General features: G+C 40.4%; 1 protein-coding gene across 2 annotated transcripts; it reads left to right on the plus strand.

Annotated features, from left to right (window-relative positions):
- Positions 1 to 2,449: 2,449 nt before the first annotated feature.
- LOC121307096 (small proline-rich protein 3-like) lies at positions 2,450 to 10,983 on the plus strand. Of its 2 annotated transcripts, XM_041239216.1 has the most exons (3): positions 2,450 to 5,892; positions 6,336 to 6,411; positions 10,805 to 10,983. In XM_041239216.1, the coding sequence occupies exon 1, from the start codon at positions 4,053 to 4,055 to the stop codon at positions 4,992 to 4,994; it is 942 nt and encodes a 313-aa protein (XP_041095150.1). In that variant the 5' UTR covers positions 2,450 to 4,052; the 3' UTR covers positions 4,995 to 5,892; positions 6,336 to 6,411; positions 10,805 to 10,983. The 2 variants fall into 2 exon arrangements, 1 of the variants encoding a protein (XP_041095150.1); XR_005948271.1 differs by lacking the exons at positions 2,450 to 5,892; positions 6,336 to 6,411 and adding an exon at positions 10,044 to 10,452.
- Positions 10,984 to 19,462: the final 8,479 nt, after the last annotated feature.

Below are 19,462 nucleotides of genomic sequence, written 5' to 3' on the forward strand. Positions count from 1 at the left end.
TGTCCTGTACTGTACGAGCAGCGGCGTGGCTCATAATAATAACAGCACAGTGACCAAAACGCGTTAGAAGTACAGAAATACAGATTCGTAAATAATAATAATAATAATAATAATAATAATAATATAGATCAACTTACGAGAATGTTAAGCATGTGGTATAAGACATGCACTTATCTAACCAGCACTGACATTTCTAAGTGACCCGTGTTATATATATATATATATATATATATATATATATATATATATATATATATATGTGTGTGTGTGTGTGTGTGTGTGTGTGTATACAGAGGTGTGCAAGGAAAAAAAAAAAAAAAAGTTGTGCAAGGGACAAAATGCTCAAAAAACTTTTTCTTAAAAATCACAAAAAAGCACAAAACAGACCAAAAAAAAATACAGCTTGTAGGATTTTGGTTTTAATTAACAGTGGACACAGTCGCTCAATCAGTGATTAACAGGGCAGATCTAGCCTTGGAGCTTTTCCCCCTCTCTTTCTCTGCAGGCTGAGTCCAGCTCCTGATGTGCAGGTGTTACAGGGTGCTGCATCACAGATATGAAATCATTGCCACTGTTCCTGCTGCTTTGAGGAATTCTGATTGTTCTTGATGTTCTTTCGGTTTTGTAACTGCTGAACCCCAGATTTGAAGGACTTGTGTGTAACCTGTCAAGTTTCTCGATTTTGTTTTTTTACTGTTTCTACCAAAGCGCAGAATTATTTCCGTTAGTCTGCATCGAAATTTTGCGATTTGTTTTACTTCTATTATGTTCTTAGTTTTTTAAACAGTGTACGCCAGCTGTTTTCCATCATCTAACATCTTGCCCCATGGTGGCTAACTGGAACACTGCCAACCGATTTACAGTCTGTATTTTAAAATAATAATAAAATATTGTATAGATAACGTCATATGTTTGAAAGTTTCACAAATCGATGGATTGTTCATGTCCAATAAATAACTAATATCTGTTCAAATCTATTTAAACAACCTGTATATTTTGTAAAAGTGTTTAAATACAATATATTTTTTTTTAAATATGGTAAATGGCAAACCAGGTTGGCAACACTAAAATTGAAAGAAAAACAATAATTACGTTTTGTGGCAGGGAAAGCTTGTCTTGAAGTGCTTCTAAACTGTAAACTTCACGTTTTTTTTAAACATCCCAACAAGTGCACGCTTGACCATGAAGTAGTTTTTTTTCAGTTTCTTCTAACCCTCTATTACCTTGCAGACTATGGTGTTATTTTTGTTTGTAACTTTAGTAGATGACTGCATTTAAATGTCAGGTTAATTTATTAACAAAGAAGTATCACGTATTTGCTATTTTACAATTAATAGCTTAAGTTTAAAGATTAGTCAGTGCATTGCCGGAGGCTCTAAGTGCAGGCATCTCTGGGTTTCTTTGTACCTGATAGAAGATCATTTATATCATTGATTGTATTTATTAATATTAATTGTATTTTCTTTGAAATGAGTAGATATAAGTCACAAAAAAAACTATATAACTATTGTCAATGTGAAAAAACAAGTTAGAAAAACCCAACAGCCGTTTAAAGTAGTGATATCAAACACAAACGCCCGAGTCAGGAGAAGCAACTGGGACAACCTTGTCAAGCATCAAGCAAACAGGCACAATTGGAAAGTTGCTGGGGCCCAACATTCACACAATTGGAAAGGTGCTGGGGCCCAACATTCACACAATTGGAAAGGTGCTGGGGCCCAACATTCACACAATTGGAAAGGTGCTGGGGCCCAACATTAACACCATTGTTGCTTCTAACTTGGTTTATTTTCTTGATCTAGGTATACAAATGTAATTTTTTGGCTTGCTATTTATTAATTTGTTTATACATATAAACATGTATTCATTTCTACATGTATTTATTTAAAAATATTTAGTTCTAAATGTATTTATTCCCCTATGCATTTATTTAAATCATTTATTCATGATTTAACTAATAAATTATTCCTTTATTTATTTTTAATTAAAACAAGGAACTACTATTTGTCAGAGATTTAGACAAGGAAGCTACATGCCACTCTTGTGTACAGTTCCATTCTATGGTATCTGCCAAACAAACAGGAAACTAAATCTTTTCAAACGGGAAATGGAAAATTTCTAGAATTGAGCAGAACCTTCAGGTTTTTAGCAAAAGCTGGTCAGGCATGGATGTAAGCTTAAAAAATTGATGCATTTCAACAACAGCGCAGTGGCGCAGCGGGCTAATGCCGTGCTCTTCATGGACCTCATGTTGCAAGTTCAAACAGCGGTAATTTTTTGTGCGATATGTGCCGTTTTAAAACATAAATAAATTGGTTTAATATAAATGGTGTGGAGAGCAAACTGCTTGCGTTCCCCAGTTTATTCTGATGTTGACCAACATGTGGAATCACATGATTGGTAGATGTCCAGTTATTTAGCTTTTCTGTTTGAAAAATAACTCATTGTGTATAAGAGGTATTTACTTTTTTTCCACATTTGATGTAAGAAAGTTTCAAACTTTTGATACAATTGGTAATTCTGTATGATTTAGTTTTGCTACTGCAACATTGTGAAAACAGCAAAACTTGGTACTGTATAGAGAGTCTCGACAGTTTCCGACAAGTTTTTCTAACTACCGTGTGTTTATATATAAACAGGATTTTCCCATTGCAAATGCTCTGTCTAAAGGAACAGGGAGTTTGCTTAAAAGAAAACCTTTTTGACCCCGAACGTGATTCATTGCTCACCGATACAAAACTGATCATCATCAAACTCGAATTCAAATGGTTTATTCAGTCTTTTCAAAACTAAGTGTGACAGTTGCAAGAGTAATCTCGAGCTGCTGCTGCCGCCGCTGCATTGTTTAACGTGTGCAGGGCAGTGCTGTGTTAATAACCATTGTATTAAAATTCATTCCTCTGTACATAACTTCTGTTAGAGACGCTATTTTTATTTAGTTTATTAATATTGGTTTGTCAGTTGGTTTATTAATGTTGGTTTGTCAGTTAGTTAACTATTCTAGTTTATTAACATACGCTTGGCTATTGCTTTTCTCTTGCTTATTCTGTTCACTTCATATGTTGATGCACGTGCTTCATGACATGAGTAATAAATGCATTTGTATTTGTTGATCATGTCGTGATTGGCTTTGGCATGTTGTGTGTGGTGGTTCTTAGAGAACATAATGTATACACAAGGGTGCTGAATTTTTTTTAAAGAAACTTTTTGACCAAGGGACGAAAGGCTAGACAAATCTACTTGTCCTTCTTAAACTACTTGCCCCCCTCCCCGTCACACAAAACGCACACAAACAAATAGAATATAACTTGTAGGATTTAGCTTTTATTTAACAGTGAACACAATCAACCAATCAGTGATTAAAAGTCTTTAGAGTCCCTGCTGTTTTTTTTACTGTTGGATTTGTGACTACACCTCTTTAACTATAAAGGTTACAGGTGCATGTCATACATGAAATGAATGTGCACACACCAGGCTTTCATAAACACAGTGAATAGTGTGAGACTCACCTGTTCAATACAGAGGACAGTAAACGCAGAAAATGAGACGCTTTCTAGAAAAAACAAAACATTATTGTTTATACGATTTCTTATAGCATGGCCAGCTCGTATCTGACAAGGCACAATGAAACGTCAACATTTAGGGAACAGGGACAATGTTTTTAACACAGTGGATAATAAATAAAGGAATTATGGCCATACATACAAAAGGGACCAAAAACAGCCAAAAAATGGATTAATTGAAAATGTGCAAAAGAAAAAAAAGACATAAAAAGCTGCATTCAAGTTATTCATCCCAGGGACTATGTGGCACAAGATGGCGCTATTCACTGTGGCATGTCCCTAAACAGCTCTGCTTTTGAGCATCTGATCCGCAAACACAAAAACAAGAGCCTGAGTAAAAAGAGTTAAAGGGCCAGGGTCTCCGGCAGGATGTTTAACGTTGGACGGACCGACCCTATAGAGTTAATAGCCGTTTTTGTTTCATGAAATGAAAGATAAAAAGTAAAAGTAATTCCATCTAAACACACTTGGCAAAATGTAGCCCTTCTAATGTATGTTCATGGCAAAACCAAAATAATAAAGATTGAAACTACATCAGCCCTCATGCACCAAGAGAGTCCCAAAGAAAGATGTCTCTTCTGGCCCCACACATGCTTGGGACCACCAGAAGTAAGCCAACATTCAGTAGCTCTGCTTTGGTCGTGCTCCTCAAATTCAGAGCCTCAATATTCAGTAGCTCTGCTGGGGTCCTGCTCCTCAAATTCAGAGTCAATATTCAATAGGTCTGCTTGCTCCTCAAATTCAGAGCCTCAATATTCAATAGCTCTGCTGGGGTCCTGCTCCTCAAATTCAGAGCCTCAATATTCAGTAGCTCTGCTGGGGTCCTGCTCCTCAAATTCAGAGCCTCAATATTCAATAGCTCTGCTGGGGTCCTGCTCCTCAAATTCAGAGCCTCAATATTCAGTAGCACTGCTGGGGTCCTGCTCCTCAAATTCAGAGCCTCAATATTCAGTAGCTCTGCCTGGGTCCTACTCCTCAAATTCAGAGCCTCAATATTCAGTAGCACTGCCGGGGTCGTACTCCTCAAATTCAGAGCCTCAATATTCAGTAGCTCTGCTGGGGTCGTACTCCTCAAATTCAGAGCCTCAATATTCAGTAGCACTGCTGGGGTCCTACTCCTCAAATTCAGAGCCTCAATATTCAGTAGCACTGCCGGGGTCGTACTCCTCAAATTCAGAGCCTCAATATTCAGTAGCTCTGCTGGGGTCGTACTCCTCAAATTCAGAGCCTCAATATTCAGTAGCACTGCTGGGGTCGTACTCCTCAAATTCAGAGCCTCAATATTCAGTAGCTCTGCTGGGGTCGTACTCCTCAAATTCAGAGCCTCAATATTCAGTAGCACTGCTGGGGTCCTACTCCTCAAATTCAGGCCTCTCACTCTCAAGAGCATCAAATCTTGTAAAACGACGACACCGTTGTTTGCATCTGTAAATTTAAATCTATAGTGTTTATCATAATATCTGCGGGAAATGTGTTATTTTTCAGAATTGCACAAATGTGCTCCAATTACTTAGACGCAGAGTGTTTTAAAATGTTAGTAAAATGACAATACGTAAACATGCAGCTTATTTCAGTGTGAAATCGATAAATCGGAAGTGAACATTAATAATAATAATATTATAGTGGCGCATTAGCTTTATGTTAAACCTCTAACTGCACTGTAATAACTTTGGCGGGGTTTGTTGGAATTGCCCACAATGGTGAATGTTCCACTGAAGTCACCGCGTACGGTTAACGAGGTCTGGATGCCTGTTTTTTCGTAAAGATTCCCTTTTCCCCCTTTACCTAACATGTGTTTTTGCTCTCATGTACAGGCTACACCGAATTGAATTTATGCTCCAAACTGAGTGAGATACACGCGGTCTGTGCTGAGGATGGGCCTTTTGAGGGTTTGGTGAAAATATATGAAACATTTCCTGAGTTATAGTAATAAAAATGATAACAGTCCAGCATTTCTTATCTAAAATTGTCATAGATTAAAAAAACAATGTATATACAATCAACCTTGTTTTACTATTTTGCTAGAATTACTGAGTTTGCACTCTTTGTATTAACATGTCTAATAAAATGTGGTCAAATGCAGCAGTCATGTATGGAACACCAACACTACAAGTGCTGTAGTTTATAATAAAAATAAAAACCGTCTTCTCAAAAAGCAAAGCAATTCATTGCAAAAAACGATGTTAGTGCAGCAGTTAGGGTTGAACTGATCGCCACAAAAGCAAAAGAATGTGGCATTAGTGTTTTTAACCCTAACTCTCCATTCCCACCCTACACAAGCAGTCAAAGGAACCAGACAACATAAGCAACTTCGGACTGCCATCATCAGGTAAGAGGTAGAACATCCAGCTCTTTTCAGATGACACAAGACACATCCATCACCCACTGGTGCTGTAGCAATGGATATACTAGGGATGGGAAGTTTAAATGTATAAACTCTAAAAAGGTGGTTAAACGTTGAATAATATGCTAGCTGTATAACCGGTCACGTGACAGATTTCACCAAACGCATATTTTTTTTTATGTATTCATTTTAGTAATTTATCATATACAGCAGTCCATCGCGTATCCAACTGCTGTGGTAAGGGTGGAAATTATGACAGGGAAGAGGTTTGGCAATTGCCTAAAAGTCGTTTTTCGAATTGGTGCAATAGAAAGATTGACACTGGGGCTGGTTTTATTCTCAACACGTCTGTTCACGTTGTAGTGGGCATGGTATGGTTCAGTCCACATGGGGTAAGAAAAGTGTTTTTTCTGCTGTATTTTAAATAGAATTGCATCTCTAAACAAAGGAACGAGGCAAAAGCACATTTGAAGTTATTTTGAGGAACTGGACAAGAGAACTGTGGTATGTAAATAATTATGCCAAACAAAATTGCCCTACCACAAAAACACAAGTTCAATGCTTCACCATTTGAAATGAAAGCATTCAGAATTACTGTGGATGGAGTTACTGAATGCAGTAAAAAGCAAACATCCATAATAAACAGAACGCGCTAGATGGTGACTGTGATGACGTGTAATACGATTTAAAAAAGATCATTTTTTTTCAATATTCAGAGAACGCAAATGTAAATTAGTTATGTATAGGCTTTAATTTACAGGGTTTGCTGGGCAGTGATAGTGGAGCTCTGGGGTTTGCTGTGCAGTGAAAGCTGTGCTCTGGGGTTTGTGCTGGGCAGTGATAGCTGTGCTCTGGGGTTTGTGCTGTGCAGTGATAGCTGTGCTCCGGGGTTTGCTGTGCAGTGATAGCTGTGCTCTTGGGTTTGCTGTGCAGTGATAGCTGTGCTCTTGGGCTTGTTGTGCAGTGATAGCTGAGCTCTGGGGTTTGTTGTGCAGTGATAGCTGTGCTCTGGGGTTTGTGCTGTGCAGTGATAGCTGTGCTCTGGGGTTTGTGCTGTGCAGTGATAGCTGTGCTCTGGGGTTTGTGCTGTGCAGTGATAGCGGTGCTCTGGGGTTTGTGCTGTGCAGTCATAGTTGTGCTCTGGGGTTTGTGCTGTGCTCAGGGGTTTGTGCTGTGCAGTGATAGCAGTGCTCTGGGGTTTGTGCTGTGCAGTGATAGCTGTTCTATGGTTTGTATTGTGCAGTGAAAGCTGTGCTCTGGGGTTTGTGCTGTGCAGTGATAGCGGTGCTCTGGGGTTTCTGCTGTGAAGTGATAGCGGTGCTCTGGGGTTTGTGCTGTGCAGTGATAGCTGTGATCTGGGTTGTGCTGTGCAGTGATAGGTGTGCTCTGTGGTTTGTGCTGTGCAGTGATAGCTGTGCTCTGGGGTTTGCTGTGCAGTGATAGCAGTGCTCTGTGGTTTGTGCTGAGCAGTGATAGTTGTGCTCTGGGGATGTGCTGTGCAGTGATAGCTGTGCTTTGGGGTTTGTGCTGTGCAGTGATAGCTGTGCTCTGGGGTTTGTGCTGTGCAGTGATAGCTGTGCTCTGGGGTTTGTGCTGTGCAGTGATAGCTGTGCTCTGGAGTTTGTGGTGTGCAGTGATAGCTGTGCTCTGGGGTTTGCTGTGCAGTGATAGCTGTGCTCTGGGGTTTGCTGTGCAGTTATAGCTGTGCTCTGGGGTTTGCTGTGCAGTGATAGCTGTGCTCTGGGGTTTGTTGTGCAGTGATAGCTGTTCTATGGTTTGTATTGTGCAGTGAAAGCTGTGCTCTGGGGTTTGTGCTGTGCAGTGATAGCTGTGCTCTGGGGTTTGCTGTGCAGTGATAGCTGTGCTCTGGGGTTTGTGCTGTGCAGTGATAGCTGTGCTCTGGGGTTTGTGCTGTGCAGTGATAGCTGTGCTCTGGGGTTTGTGCTGTGCAGTGATAGCTGTGCTCTGGGGTTTGCTGTGCAGTGATAGCAGTGCTCTGTGGTTTGTGCTGGGCAGTGATAGCTGTGCTTTGGGGTTTGTGCTGTGCAGTGATAGCTGTGCTCTGGGGTTGTGCTGGGCAGTGATAGCTGTTCTATGGTTTGTATTGTGCAGTGAAAGCTGTGCTCTGGGGTTTGTGCTGTGCTGTGATAGCTGTGCTCAGGAGTTTGTGTGCAGTGTGCAGTGATAGCTGTGCTCTGGGGTTTGCTGTGCAGTGATAGCTGTGCTCTGGGGTTTGCTGTGCAGTTATAGCTGTGCTCTGGGGTTTGCTGTGCAGTGATAGTGGAGCTCTGGGGTTTGTTGTGCAGTGATAGCTGTGCTCTGGGGTTTGTGCTGTGCAGTGATAGCGGTGCTCTGGGGTTTGTGCTGTGCAGTGATAGCGGTGCTCTGAGGTTTGTGCTGTGCAGTGATAGCTGTGCTCTGGAGTTTGTGCTGTGCTAGCTGAGCTTTGGTGCTGTGCAGTGATAGCAGTGCTCTGGGGTTTGTGCTGTGCAGTGATAGCTGTGCTCTGGGGTTTGTGCTGTGCAGTGATAGCTGTGCTCTGGGGTTTGTGCTGTGCAGTGATAGCTGTGCTCTGGGGTTTGCTGATGCTGTGCTCTGGGGTTTGGGTTTGTGCTGTGCAGTGATAGCTGTGCTCTGGGGTTTGTGCTGTGCAGTGATAGCTGTGCTCTGGGGTTTGTGCTGTGCAGTGATAGCTGTGCTCTGGGGTTTGTGCTGTGCAGTGATAGCTGTGCTCTGGGGTTTGTGCTGTGCAGTGATAGCTGTGCTCTGGGGTTTGTGCTGTGCAGTGATAGCTGTGCTCTGGGGTTTGCTGTGCAGTGATGCTGTGCTCTGGGGTGCTGTGCTCTGGGGTTTGCTGTGCAGTGATAGCTGTGCTCTGGGGTTTGCTGTGCAGTGATAGCTGTGCTCTGGGGTTTGTGCTGTGCAGTGATAGCTGTGCTCTGGGGTTTGCTGTGCAGTGATAGCTGTGCTCTGGGGTTTGCTGTGCAGTGATAACTGTGCTCTGGGGTTTGCTGTGCAGTGATAGCTGTGCTCTGGGGTTTGCTGTGCTGTGCTCTGTGAGTGATAGCTGTGCTCTGGGGTTTGCTGTGCAGTGATAGCTGTGGTCTGTGCTGTGCAGTGATAGCTGTGCTCTGGGGTTTGTGCTGTGCAGTGATAGCGGTGCTCTGTTGTGCTGTGCTGGGGTTTGTGCTGTGCAGTGATAGCTGTGCTCTGGGGTTTGTGCTGTGCAGTGATAGCTGTGCTCTGGGGTTTGTGCTGTGCAGTGATAGCTGTGCTCTGGGGTTTGTGCTGTGCAGTGATAGCTGTGCTCTGGGGTTTGTGCTGTGCAGTGATTGCTGTGCAGTGATTGCTGTGCTCTGGGGTGTTGCTGTGCAGTGATAGCTGTGCTCTGGGGTTTGCTGTGCAGTGATAGCTGTGCTCTGGGGTTTGTGCTGTGCAGTGATAGCTGTGCTCTGGGGTTTGCTGTGCAGTGATAGCTGTGCTCTGGGGTTTGCTGTGCAGTGATAGCTGTGCTCTGGGGTTTGTGCTGTGCAGTGATAGCTGTGCTCTGGGGTTTGTGCTGTGCAGTGATAGCTGTGCTCTGGGGATGTGCTGTGCAGTGATAGCTGCTCTGGGGTTTGCTGGGCAGTGATAGCTGTGCTCTGGGGTTTGCTGTGCAGTGATAGCTGTGCTCTGGGGTTTGCTGTGCAGTGATAGCTGTGCTGGGGGTTTGTGCTGTGCAGTGATAGCTGTGCTCTGGGGATTGCTGTGCAGTGATAGCTGCTCTGGGGTTTGCTGGGCAGTGATAGCTGTGCTTTGGGGTTTGCTGTGCAGTGATAGCGGTGCTCTGGGGTTTCAGCAGATTCAACACTTCCACAATCCTCACACCAATTAAACAATTCAACACTTACACAATCCAATTAAACAGTTTTAGAATGTTATTATTGCTGTTTTAAAGCCATAGTATAGCCATTTATAGGTTTAATCTATGTAAATTTTTAAATTCAATTGCTTAAAATCAAAAACAGTATTGTTTCCAAGTATGAAACAGGAAACCATGTATAATAGAAGGTTATATTTTTGTAACTAGTTTCTTTAAAAAAAAAAAAGTCTTTTCATTTTTTATAGTTATAAAGTTATAGAGTAAAAAAAAAAAAGTTTGGTTTTATTGAGTAGACCTGTTTAAAATTTTAAAACACTAATTTTTATATTTTCCTCCTTTTTGAGTTTTGAATAAATCGTGTAAATCGAGCTAAATCTGTAAATTTCTTGTAACTTTTGCAAAAAATTGAGTTGAGTGTTAAAGGGTTTTTATCTCATTGTATTCTAGTAGTGTACTGCCCTGTAACACATGTAAGTGTCTTTGGATAAAGTCTGCCTAATAATAATAATAATAACCAGGCTACGGTAATGATCAATGTCCCACAACATGTATATGCATTATTTACTATTAAAATGTGCATTGTTTCAAAGAGATCCCTGTGCTCAGCATTCCTGCCTAACTCTCTTTCTCTTTTCCTCTTCATGCTGCCACCCTGCTGTCCTGCTCTCCTCCTTTAACAATAGGTAAGTAAACTGGCCTTCATATTTTACTTTTCACAGGTATTATGTAAAGACTAACATATTATACATGTGCACTTAACCCTTTAAGGACTTCATTTTTTTGACTCACTGGGACACCATACTGCCGTGCAAGTTGGAAACGCATATCGTTGCATTTGGGAAGGATTGGATTTCACTCTCTGATATCTTATTTTTTTGCGTGACATCACTGAGATAACTATTTGTTTTAAACGGGGGGTCAATTGATAAGAATCTTTGAATCTGATTGAACCTAAGCCAATTCAGGTCCGAGTTGTAAGTCTAAACACCGATAAGAGAACAGATCGTAATACTTAATTTCATTTTCTGTTTTCAGGACTGCCTTGTCTTGGTGAAAGCAAAGTTAGAAATATGGAGTCTGTTTACATTAAACAGGAGGAGGTTGTGGAATTGGTACCTATTTGCATTAAACAGGAGATGCCTGAACTGGAGCCTGTCTGCATTAAAGAAGAGACTGAACTGGAGCCTGTCCACATTAAATATGAGACTGAACTGGAGCCTGTCCACATTAAAGAAGAGGAGACTGAACTGGAGCCTGTCCACATTAAAGAAGAGGAGACTGAACTGGAGCCTGTCCACATTAAAGAAGAGACTGAACTGGAGCCTGTCCACATTAAAGAGGAGACTGAACTGGAGCCTGTCCACATTAAAGAGGAGACTGAACTGGAGCCTGTCCACATTAAAGAAGGAGACTGAACTGGAGCCTGTCCACATTAAAGAGGAGACTGAACTGGAGCCTGTCCACATTAAAGAGGAAGAGACTGAATTGCAGCCTTTCTACATTGAACAGTCTCTTGATTTGTTGTCAAAGCGAATTCACACTGGAGAGGCGCTGCATCATTGTCCTAAATATGGGGAGAGTGTCAGTCAGTTAGGAAACCTAAAAACACAGCAGCGAATTCACACTGGAGAGAAGCCATATCACTGTTCTGAATGTGGGAAGAGCTTCATTCAGTTAGGAAACCTAAAAACACACCAGCGAACTCACACTGGAGAGAAGCCATATCACTGTTCTGACTGCGGGGAGAGTTTCAGTGTGTTAGGAAGCCTAAAAAGACACCAGCGAATTCACACTGGAGAGAAGCCGTATCACTGTACTGAATGTTGGAAGAGCTTCAGTCAATTAGGTCACCTAAAAACACACCAGCGAACTCACACTGGAGAGAAGCCGTATCACTGTTTTGAATGTGGGGACAGCTTCAGTCGGTTAGAAAACCTAAAAAGACACCAACGAGTTCATACTGGAGAGAAGCCATATCACTGTGTTGAATGTGGAAAGAACTTTAGTTGCTTAAAAAGCCTACAACTACACCAACGAATTCACACTGGAGAGAAGCCATATTACTGTAGTGAATGTGGTAAAAGCTTCATTGAATCAGGACAACTAAAAACACACCAACGAATTCACACTGGAGAGAAGCCGTATCACTGTACTGAATGTGGGAAAAGCTTCATTGAATCAGGAACCCTAAAAACACACCAACGAATTCACACTGGAGAGAAGCCATATCGCTGTACCGAATGTTGGAAGAGCTTCAGACAGTCAAGCACCCTAAAACGACACCTGCAAATTCACACTGAAGCCAGCCTCCCTCCCTCCCAGTCCCTCACCTCTCCACCCTACATATTTGAGTGTGTGGAAAGCTGACTAATTCATTCTCTCTCTCTCTCTCTCACCCTGCAGTAAATGAAGGGGATCCCCAGGAGTGAGAGCCAGCTTGAATCCAGAGACACAGAGAAGGGGATCGTGTCAAACTGAAGAGACAGATCCATTCTTTCAGAGTGAGCTGGAGAGCCCTGGGATTCAGCTCCACTCCTGCCCCTGAATTGGAAATGAATCTCACACATCATGCTGTGAGGATTTATGACAGTTACAGGGTCATTCTACTTAGAAGGGAGACATTGGAAATATATGCCAAGCTTTTTCTCTGAATACTATATGTGTTTGATACAACACATTAAGCTGCCAGAGCTCTATATATCATTAATTTTTCTTTTGTATCTTGACTTTTCGTAGTTTTTTGTGACTTTGCAGACCTAGCCATGATGTATTAAAGTAATTATCATTCCTGTAACTTCGTTTCATCCTTTCTGCGGTAGTTTAATTATGAATGTTTGTTTCAAACTACTTTTGTATACAAACGCTTACCCTTCATGTATTATCATTTTTTTTTCCTGATTTAAGACTTCGGATTGTGCCTGTTATTTTACGCATGCCTCCCACTGGTGTAGATTCAACTAGTTGTTCATATGTATGTGAAACTTCTTGTTTAAGAGTTTCAGGGCTGTGAGTTGCTTTTAAAAGAAAGCACTTTAAAATATAAAAGAAAGCAAAAAAATTTGTTAATAGTATGTTAAATAACAATGGCAATAAATACATTTGGTTTTTTTTTCTTTTATAGCTTAAGGTGCTTTATTAATGAAGAGAAGCATGTAAACAAATCATTGCAGAGTTCTTTAATTAAACACAAGCGGAAATCTTTTCTTCTCAGTAATTAACGTAGTACACAGACAACTGAAATATGCTAAAAGTATTTACTTGCGTAGCCTACTGTATGTACTTTCCTTTTACACAACCAAAATATACATAGACTTAAACAAAAAGTGATGATATTCTTAAATTAACGTGCTTTTTGGGATATTAACTTAAGTGTGTTCACAGAATTATGTTTTTGCTTATGCGTTGTAACGAATGCATGTGTGCTGCTGGCTAGGTTTACTTGGTCCAATTAAGTAATTTAGGGTACAGTTGGAACAAAAACCAGGAGGGACATGGAAGATACAAAATTTACAAAACAATGTTTTGTTCTGTTACAAAAACAAGACGTTCGACAAGCAAGCAAAAACATTAACACAAAGTGTCCCAGAGAAACAGGGTCTCTTGCGGTACTTACAGGTTTCTTGTCAAAGAAGGAACAGATCGCAGTAACGAGTGCAGCTGCCCCTCCAATCTGCGGCTGCCATTTCATTTCCCTTCCGGGTAAATGCATTAATGCAATGGAGTTCCGCCCCCTTTCTAGCATCCAGGGAACTCTGTTCTTGGGGAGATTTACTACCAAGAATCATTGTATTTCTGTCACAGTGCTATATTTAAATAAAACAAGCATGAACTCCTCTTCATTGTGAGATGAGTCCGAATTCAAAATAAAGTAACCATTGAGCCTCTGCTTGAATGGGGCTTCATTCAAAGCACTGTAATGCAGACATCCATCCTATATATCGACTCCACATCCAACTGCAACTCTTTGTGTCACAGAGAATACCAACTACATTCCAACTGTGTTTTTCAGCAAGTACCACATCTCCAGAATAAGTATTACCTTTCAAAGAGTTTAAGATACATGTAAAATACTATGTATAGGAAATATCTACATACAAACCAGAAGGAAAAACATGTAATACAATGTAACGCTTTAAGATTAAAAATAGAAACAGTTATACTTTGAACAATTGAAACAAGACTTTAATTGATCTGATGATATTGTGTGCATTTGAAAACTACGAACATCAGAACCATTCAAACATTGATCTATCTATAACATTGTCAATGTAAAAAAAAGTTAGATAAATGCAACAGCCATTTAAAGTGGTGATATCAAACACAAAAGCCCAAGTTAGGAGAAGCAACTGGGGCAAACTTGTCAAGCATCAAGCAAACAGGCACAATTGGAAAGGTGCTGGGGCCCAAGATTCACACAATTGTTGCTTCTAACTTGGCTGAATGAATGAACCATGGATTCCAGGAGTACAAGTCTGGGAAACACAGTAGGTCTAGTTTTTTCCCCCATTCTTCCAGAGGGTCATCTTGTATGGGAAGCATTTGGTAAAGATCAGTAGCTGTATCTTTCTTTCACTGTGTATGGGATGTATTGTGTAATTGTGGTGAATGACAGCCTCTTCCTCTGGTTGAATCTTGTGTAGCAAAGGTTCTTTGGGGTGAGGTTGTTCTTTGTTTCCTCCACGGTGATTTAATCATCATCTTCATGGTCAGAATGACACTGAAATGTGTTCAAATTGTGATTAAGCAATTTGACAGTTTTGTGGCAAGGTGATATCTTTGTAGAAAGGATTGATTTCCTTTAACTTCTGTGAAACGTTATACACTTTATTTACATCCACAATGTCTTCCCAAACAGTTTTGGACTTTGTTGGTGCAATGCATACCAGTTCCAAGTCATCTGGTAAGGCTTAGTTTGGCGGGGGCAGTTTGCTCAGTGTTTCCTGAAGAGGCAAGGGCAGGTGAAAGGTTCTGCCATGCACTTTCTGAACCCTCTGCCTGTGAGGCAAATTGTTGCTAGTGGAAACTGGAGATATTCTTGAGACTGCTTGAAATGCTTTTTTACGTTGAATAAGAAATTTTCATTGAGGCATGACATTTCACGAGGGATCCTGGGGACAACCATTTGGTTGAGGACACATTGGGGTGGCAGCTTGTTGGTGCAAAACTTTTGCAGGCTGTAGTGGCAGAAATACTGTGCCGGTGTGCTGGTATTATCTAAGTAAATCATTAGATTCAGACACTTGCCATTGTCTGGTGTTTGCATGGCAGCTATTTCAACACATTCTCTTCTGTGGCACAGCTTGTCACAAGAAGCACACGCGTGTTTTGATGTGTCAGCTGAGCGTTGTGTGTAAATCAGAAATAGTGCATGATAGTTTGTGAGAATGGATGCGTCACTCAGTAAGAGATCTGGATTTTCCTGGGTATGCAGGTCCGGTGTGTTGAAGTAAGGTTTGCACAGTTCTGTCATAGTGTGCTCATCACCATCTTCCAAGGCTTTTTGCAAAAATGTTATTTGGCGGTACACTGTAACCACAGAATAAATGTTACGTACAAGTTTTCTTACACAAGGAAAATGGCAGCCAAGGGTACGGAGGTAATGGAGTGACAATTTACAAGTGCTCCTAGACATGTAAAAGGTAATGTAATGACTAGCTTTGTAGATGCCTGAAAAGCCTCATTTGCACAGTCATCAAAGTATCCATAAATGCATGTGCATGTTTTGGGTCTGCTGAAACAATGCTTTGAAGGATTTTCAGTACACAACGAATAAAAGAAGAGCTTGAGTCAATTCAACAGATGTTTTTATGGCACTGCCAGCTTTGTTTTTCCTTTGCTTGCCCTCGTTCTTCACTGTCATCTTCATCTGGCAGTTTCTGGGGCTGAGCATGCTTCTTGTCCTTTTTCAGTGGCACATCAAGGAAAATCTGGCATTGGACTTTCTCATTAATGGAAGTGCATGACAGAAAAGTGCTATTATATATAGCTCCCCAAAAGTAGGCCTCAGTGTGTGATGTGTGTTGTCTTGTGCCACATATCATCTCTGATTTTTGGGAGACATTGTCCTGTACAAGTATTTGATTAAGATGGACGTGTGTTTGTAGTGCAGTAAACACGTTGTAGGCTGTTCTGCATTTTCAAAGAAACCTTGATGGAAAGGTCAACAAGATATGTTGCTGTTATGAGTTTTAAAGCATGACTCCTGCCTTTTTAAATTTTTCACTAGTTGTGTGATGTAGTATAGTTTTTGGCATTGGTGTCTTACAATGCTTTTCTTTGCAGTTGTTTGTAAAGCAGGATTTGCGACCCTGGGTTTTTATTGTGGCTTTCCCTCTGTTGAAGTCATTTTGCCTCAAGTTTACTTCTGTTCTCCCAAATAGCTTTGGCTCCAGATTTTTGTTGTAACTTTCATGCTTCCAAAGTCGCCTTGTCTCTGGTGGAAGCTGTTGTTGTTGCCTTTTTGTTTGGATATGTGGGTCCTTGTCGTGGTGTTGTAAATGTTTTCGTTGTTTTGGTTCTGGGTTCTTTGGGCAACATTCCTGTTATTGTTGCTTTGGTCTGGCTGTGGTTTGTAATTTACTTGCTGTTCTGTTTTAAACATTGCAGCATGATTGGTGTGGTGTTGTATTGAGGCATGATTGGTGTGGTGCTGTACTTTAAATTTCTGTGGCTCTCTTAATAAAGTCATGATTTCTGCTGATGTATTTTGTGCTGTGTCTCCAAGTAATGCAAATCTGGCTGGTTGTGAATAAATGACATGTAATTTTCCTTTTATTGAGTTTGTTTGTTTAGCTGTTGGTCCCAATGACGTTCCTGCTGCTGTTGGGGTCTGACCTGTGGCTCATTGCGACAATGATTCTGTTGGTTTGTGTTCCAGACAGTTGCGCGATGGTATTCCTCAAGGCGCTGTGTTCGGTCTGGAGATATTATTCGGATAGTTGCGCGATGGTATTCCTCAATGGGTGGATTCCGTTCTGAATATTTTACATTAACAGTTGTACGATAATAACTCTCAGTGGGTTGTGGTTGGCCAGGAGATTGCTGAAATTGTGGTTGTTGTGAGTGGGCTGAATATCTGTTGATCCCTATCCTGTTCATGTAGTATTTATGTTGTTTTCTTTGTCATTTCGTGGTGAAAGTTATAATGGTTCCAGTGTTTCAGATTGGCTATAAGCCCTGAATGAAAGAAATTGTAATCATTAATATTATTGTATGAGTGTCCATAAGCATAATATGATGTAAACAAACATGGGGTCAAATGCATTTATTTTTTTAATTGCAAATGAATTTGCTCAATGCAAATGTGACACATTTACAAATGCAAATGTGTGACAAGTGCTAAATGCATTTCAAATACTTTCCCATACAACATATGTTAATTGACATACAAGGGGAACAGTTTATATAACAGCAACATAAACACAGTAATCATATAGTTTATAACAATTAACAGGTATGTACCAATATAGGAAGCAAGTTATGTAAAACAGTGTTTCCTAACCTTGGTCCTGAGGCAGTCTTGGAGGAGCATTTGTCATGTATGATGTCATATCTGAGTGCATGAGTTCTGCATGTGTGGTTCCCACTGTCAAGCATGGAGGAGGCAGTGTCATGGTCTGGTGTTGCTTTGCTGGTGATCTTTACCAAGCTCAACCAGCATGGGTATTATAGCATACTTCAGAGGCATGCCATTCTATTAGGATAATGGCTAGTTGGGCAGTCCTTCATTTTTCAGCAAGATAATGACCTGAAACACACCTCAAAGTTGTGCAAGAATTACCTGGCGAAGAAGGAAAGTGAAGGACAAGTCAATCTAATGACCTGGCCTGCCCAGTCTCCAGACCACATAGAGCTTGTATGGGATGAGCTGGACAGAAGAGTCAAAGCAAAGCTACCCACAAGTGCCCTACATCTCTGGGAATTGCTGCTGGGAAGACATGTCAGGTGATTTCCTGCTGAAACTTGTTAACCGAATGCCTCGTGTTTGTGAGGCTGTTATTAAGGCAAAGGGTGGCTATTTTGAGGAATCCAAGATTTAGAGACAATTTTCAATTTTTTTGAACATTGCTATGATATTCCTTATGTTTTGTTTTGTATATTGTAACATATATTTGAATTTTCAAGTATTTACAGAAATATATACGACGTAAAACATTGTCAATTATGAAAAAAACTAGTTTCAGCAAGTGTACTCAAACTTTTGCTGGTACTGTATCTAAAAGGAATTTTCCAAAATCTTAACAAGTTTTCATTAAATATGCTGCATTACTTTGTTTTTATATATATATATATATATATATATATATATATATATATATATATATATATATATATATATATATATATATATATATAACAAAGTAATGCAGCATATTTAATGAAAACTTGTTAAGATTTTGGAAAATTCCTTTTATATTCTGAAGCTGCAGACCAATATGCAGAATCACTCATTTTAAATTTTACCATTTAGTTTAGGAATGCAATGAATTGTTCCTAAATACCCAGAGGTGTTGAAACAGTACTGTTGAATTTAGGTAACCAGCAACATTTCGTATGCCTGCGTTGACTTTCCATATAATTTTTTTTGCCTAGCTCGCTATATACCACAGTGCTTTGCATGCAGTGAGACGGAAGTCTCCATTGTAAATCAGCAGAGCCGAGTATCTTGTTAAATAGAATATCTTTTGAAACACCCTTCTAAATATTATTGGCTGATGCAGTTTTCAGTGAGGCTGGATTTTCATTGATTAAAATATTAGTGTTTGCTCCCACTGGCTAGAAAGGTTGCAGTGTTTTCGGCACAGTGTGAGACTGACAGTTGGAAGTTTGCAGGTCTGTATTCACAAATTGACAAATTCACGAATTAACAAACAAATTGACAAACTAACGGCCGGATAGTTTTGGCACAAATTGCGCTCCATACATTACAATGTAATTTGGTCCAGCCCAGTTTGAGTCTATTGGGTTATTAAACGTAAGAACTCAAAATCCCATCAGCCATCAGAAAAGTAGCAGGAAGCTCAGAGCTCAAGAAACAGAAGACAGCGAAGACAGCCAATCATATCTCGTGCTTTGTGCTTAAGGCATGTTTTCTGTTAGACACTGTAGCCTACTGGCCGTCAAAAACGATAATATAACTCTCAAAGTCCAAGAAAAGAAAGATCATAAGGAAGGCAGATTGTTTCAGGATAGGTGGGAGTTTGAATATTTATTTGAAGATCAGCAAGAAAACTCCATTTGCTTGGTAGGTAAGGGAAGTATTGCGGTGATGAAAGAATTCAATTTAAGGCGCCACTATGAATCGAAACAAAGAAAAATATGGCAAGTTTGAAGAAAAGCAAAGGCAATAAAAGTTGGCTGAATTAAAAAGAACCTTTGATTTACAGCAGAACATGTTTAGAAAAGTATAAACTGAAAGTCAGGGTTCGAAATAAACCATGGCCTGGGGCCAGTAGAGAGCGCAGTTTGGCCGGTAGTTATGAAGCACCACATACCAGACTGAGCCGGTTTTATTTAACTAGTATAATATATATATAGCGCTTATGGCTTCCGTTTCATGAATCCAGGAAAATGGACCAGTGTCAAAAAGCTGCAAATTTATTTGTAAATCATTTTTTTAAAAACATAACTACCAACTTATCCTAACTCCCGCCGCGCGTCATATTTGTTGTACAGTCAGAATCTGAAAGTATG

Source organism: Polyodon spathula, chromosome 53 (genome assembly GCF_017654505.1).
Source record: "Polyodon spathula isolate WHYD16114869_AA chromosome 53, ASM1765450v1, whole genome shotgun sequence".
Classification (NCBI taxonomy): domain Eukaryota; kingdom Metazoa; phylum Chordata; class Actinopteri; order Acipenseriformes; family Polyodontidae; genus Polyodon; species Polyodon spathula.

What these genes read in the sequence shown, in the direction of transcription:
- LOC121307096 (XM_041239216.1), top strand. Translation starts at nt 4,053, where the DNA reads ATGTATGTTCATGGCAAAACCAAAATAATAAAGATTGAAACTACATCA.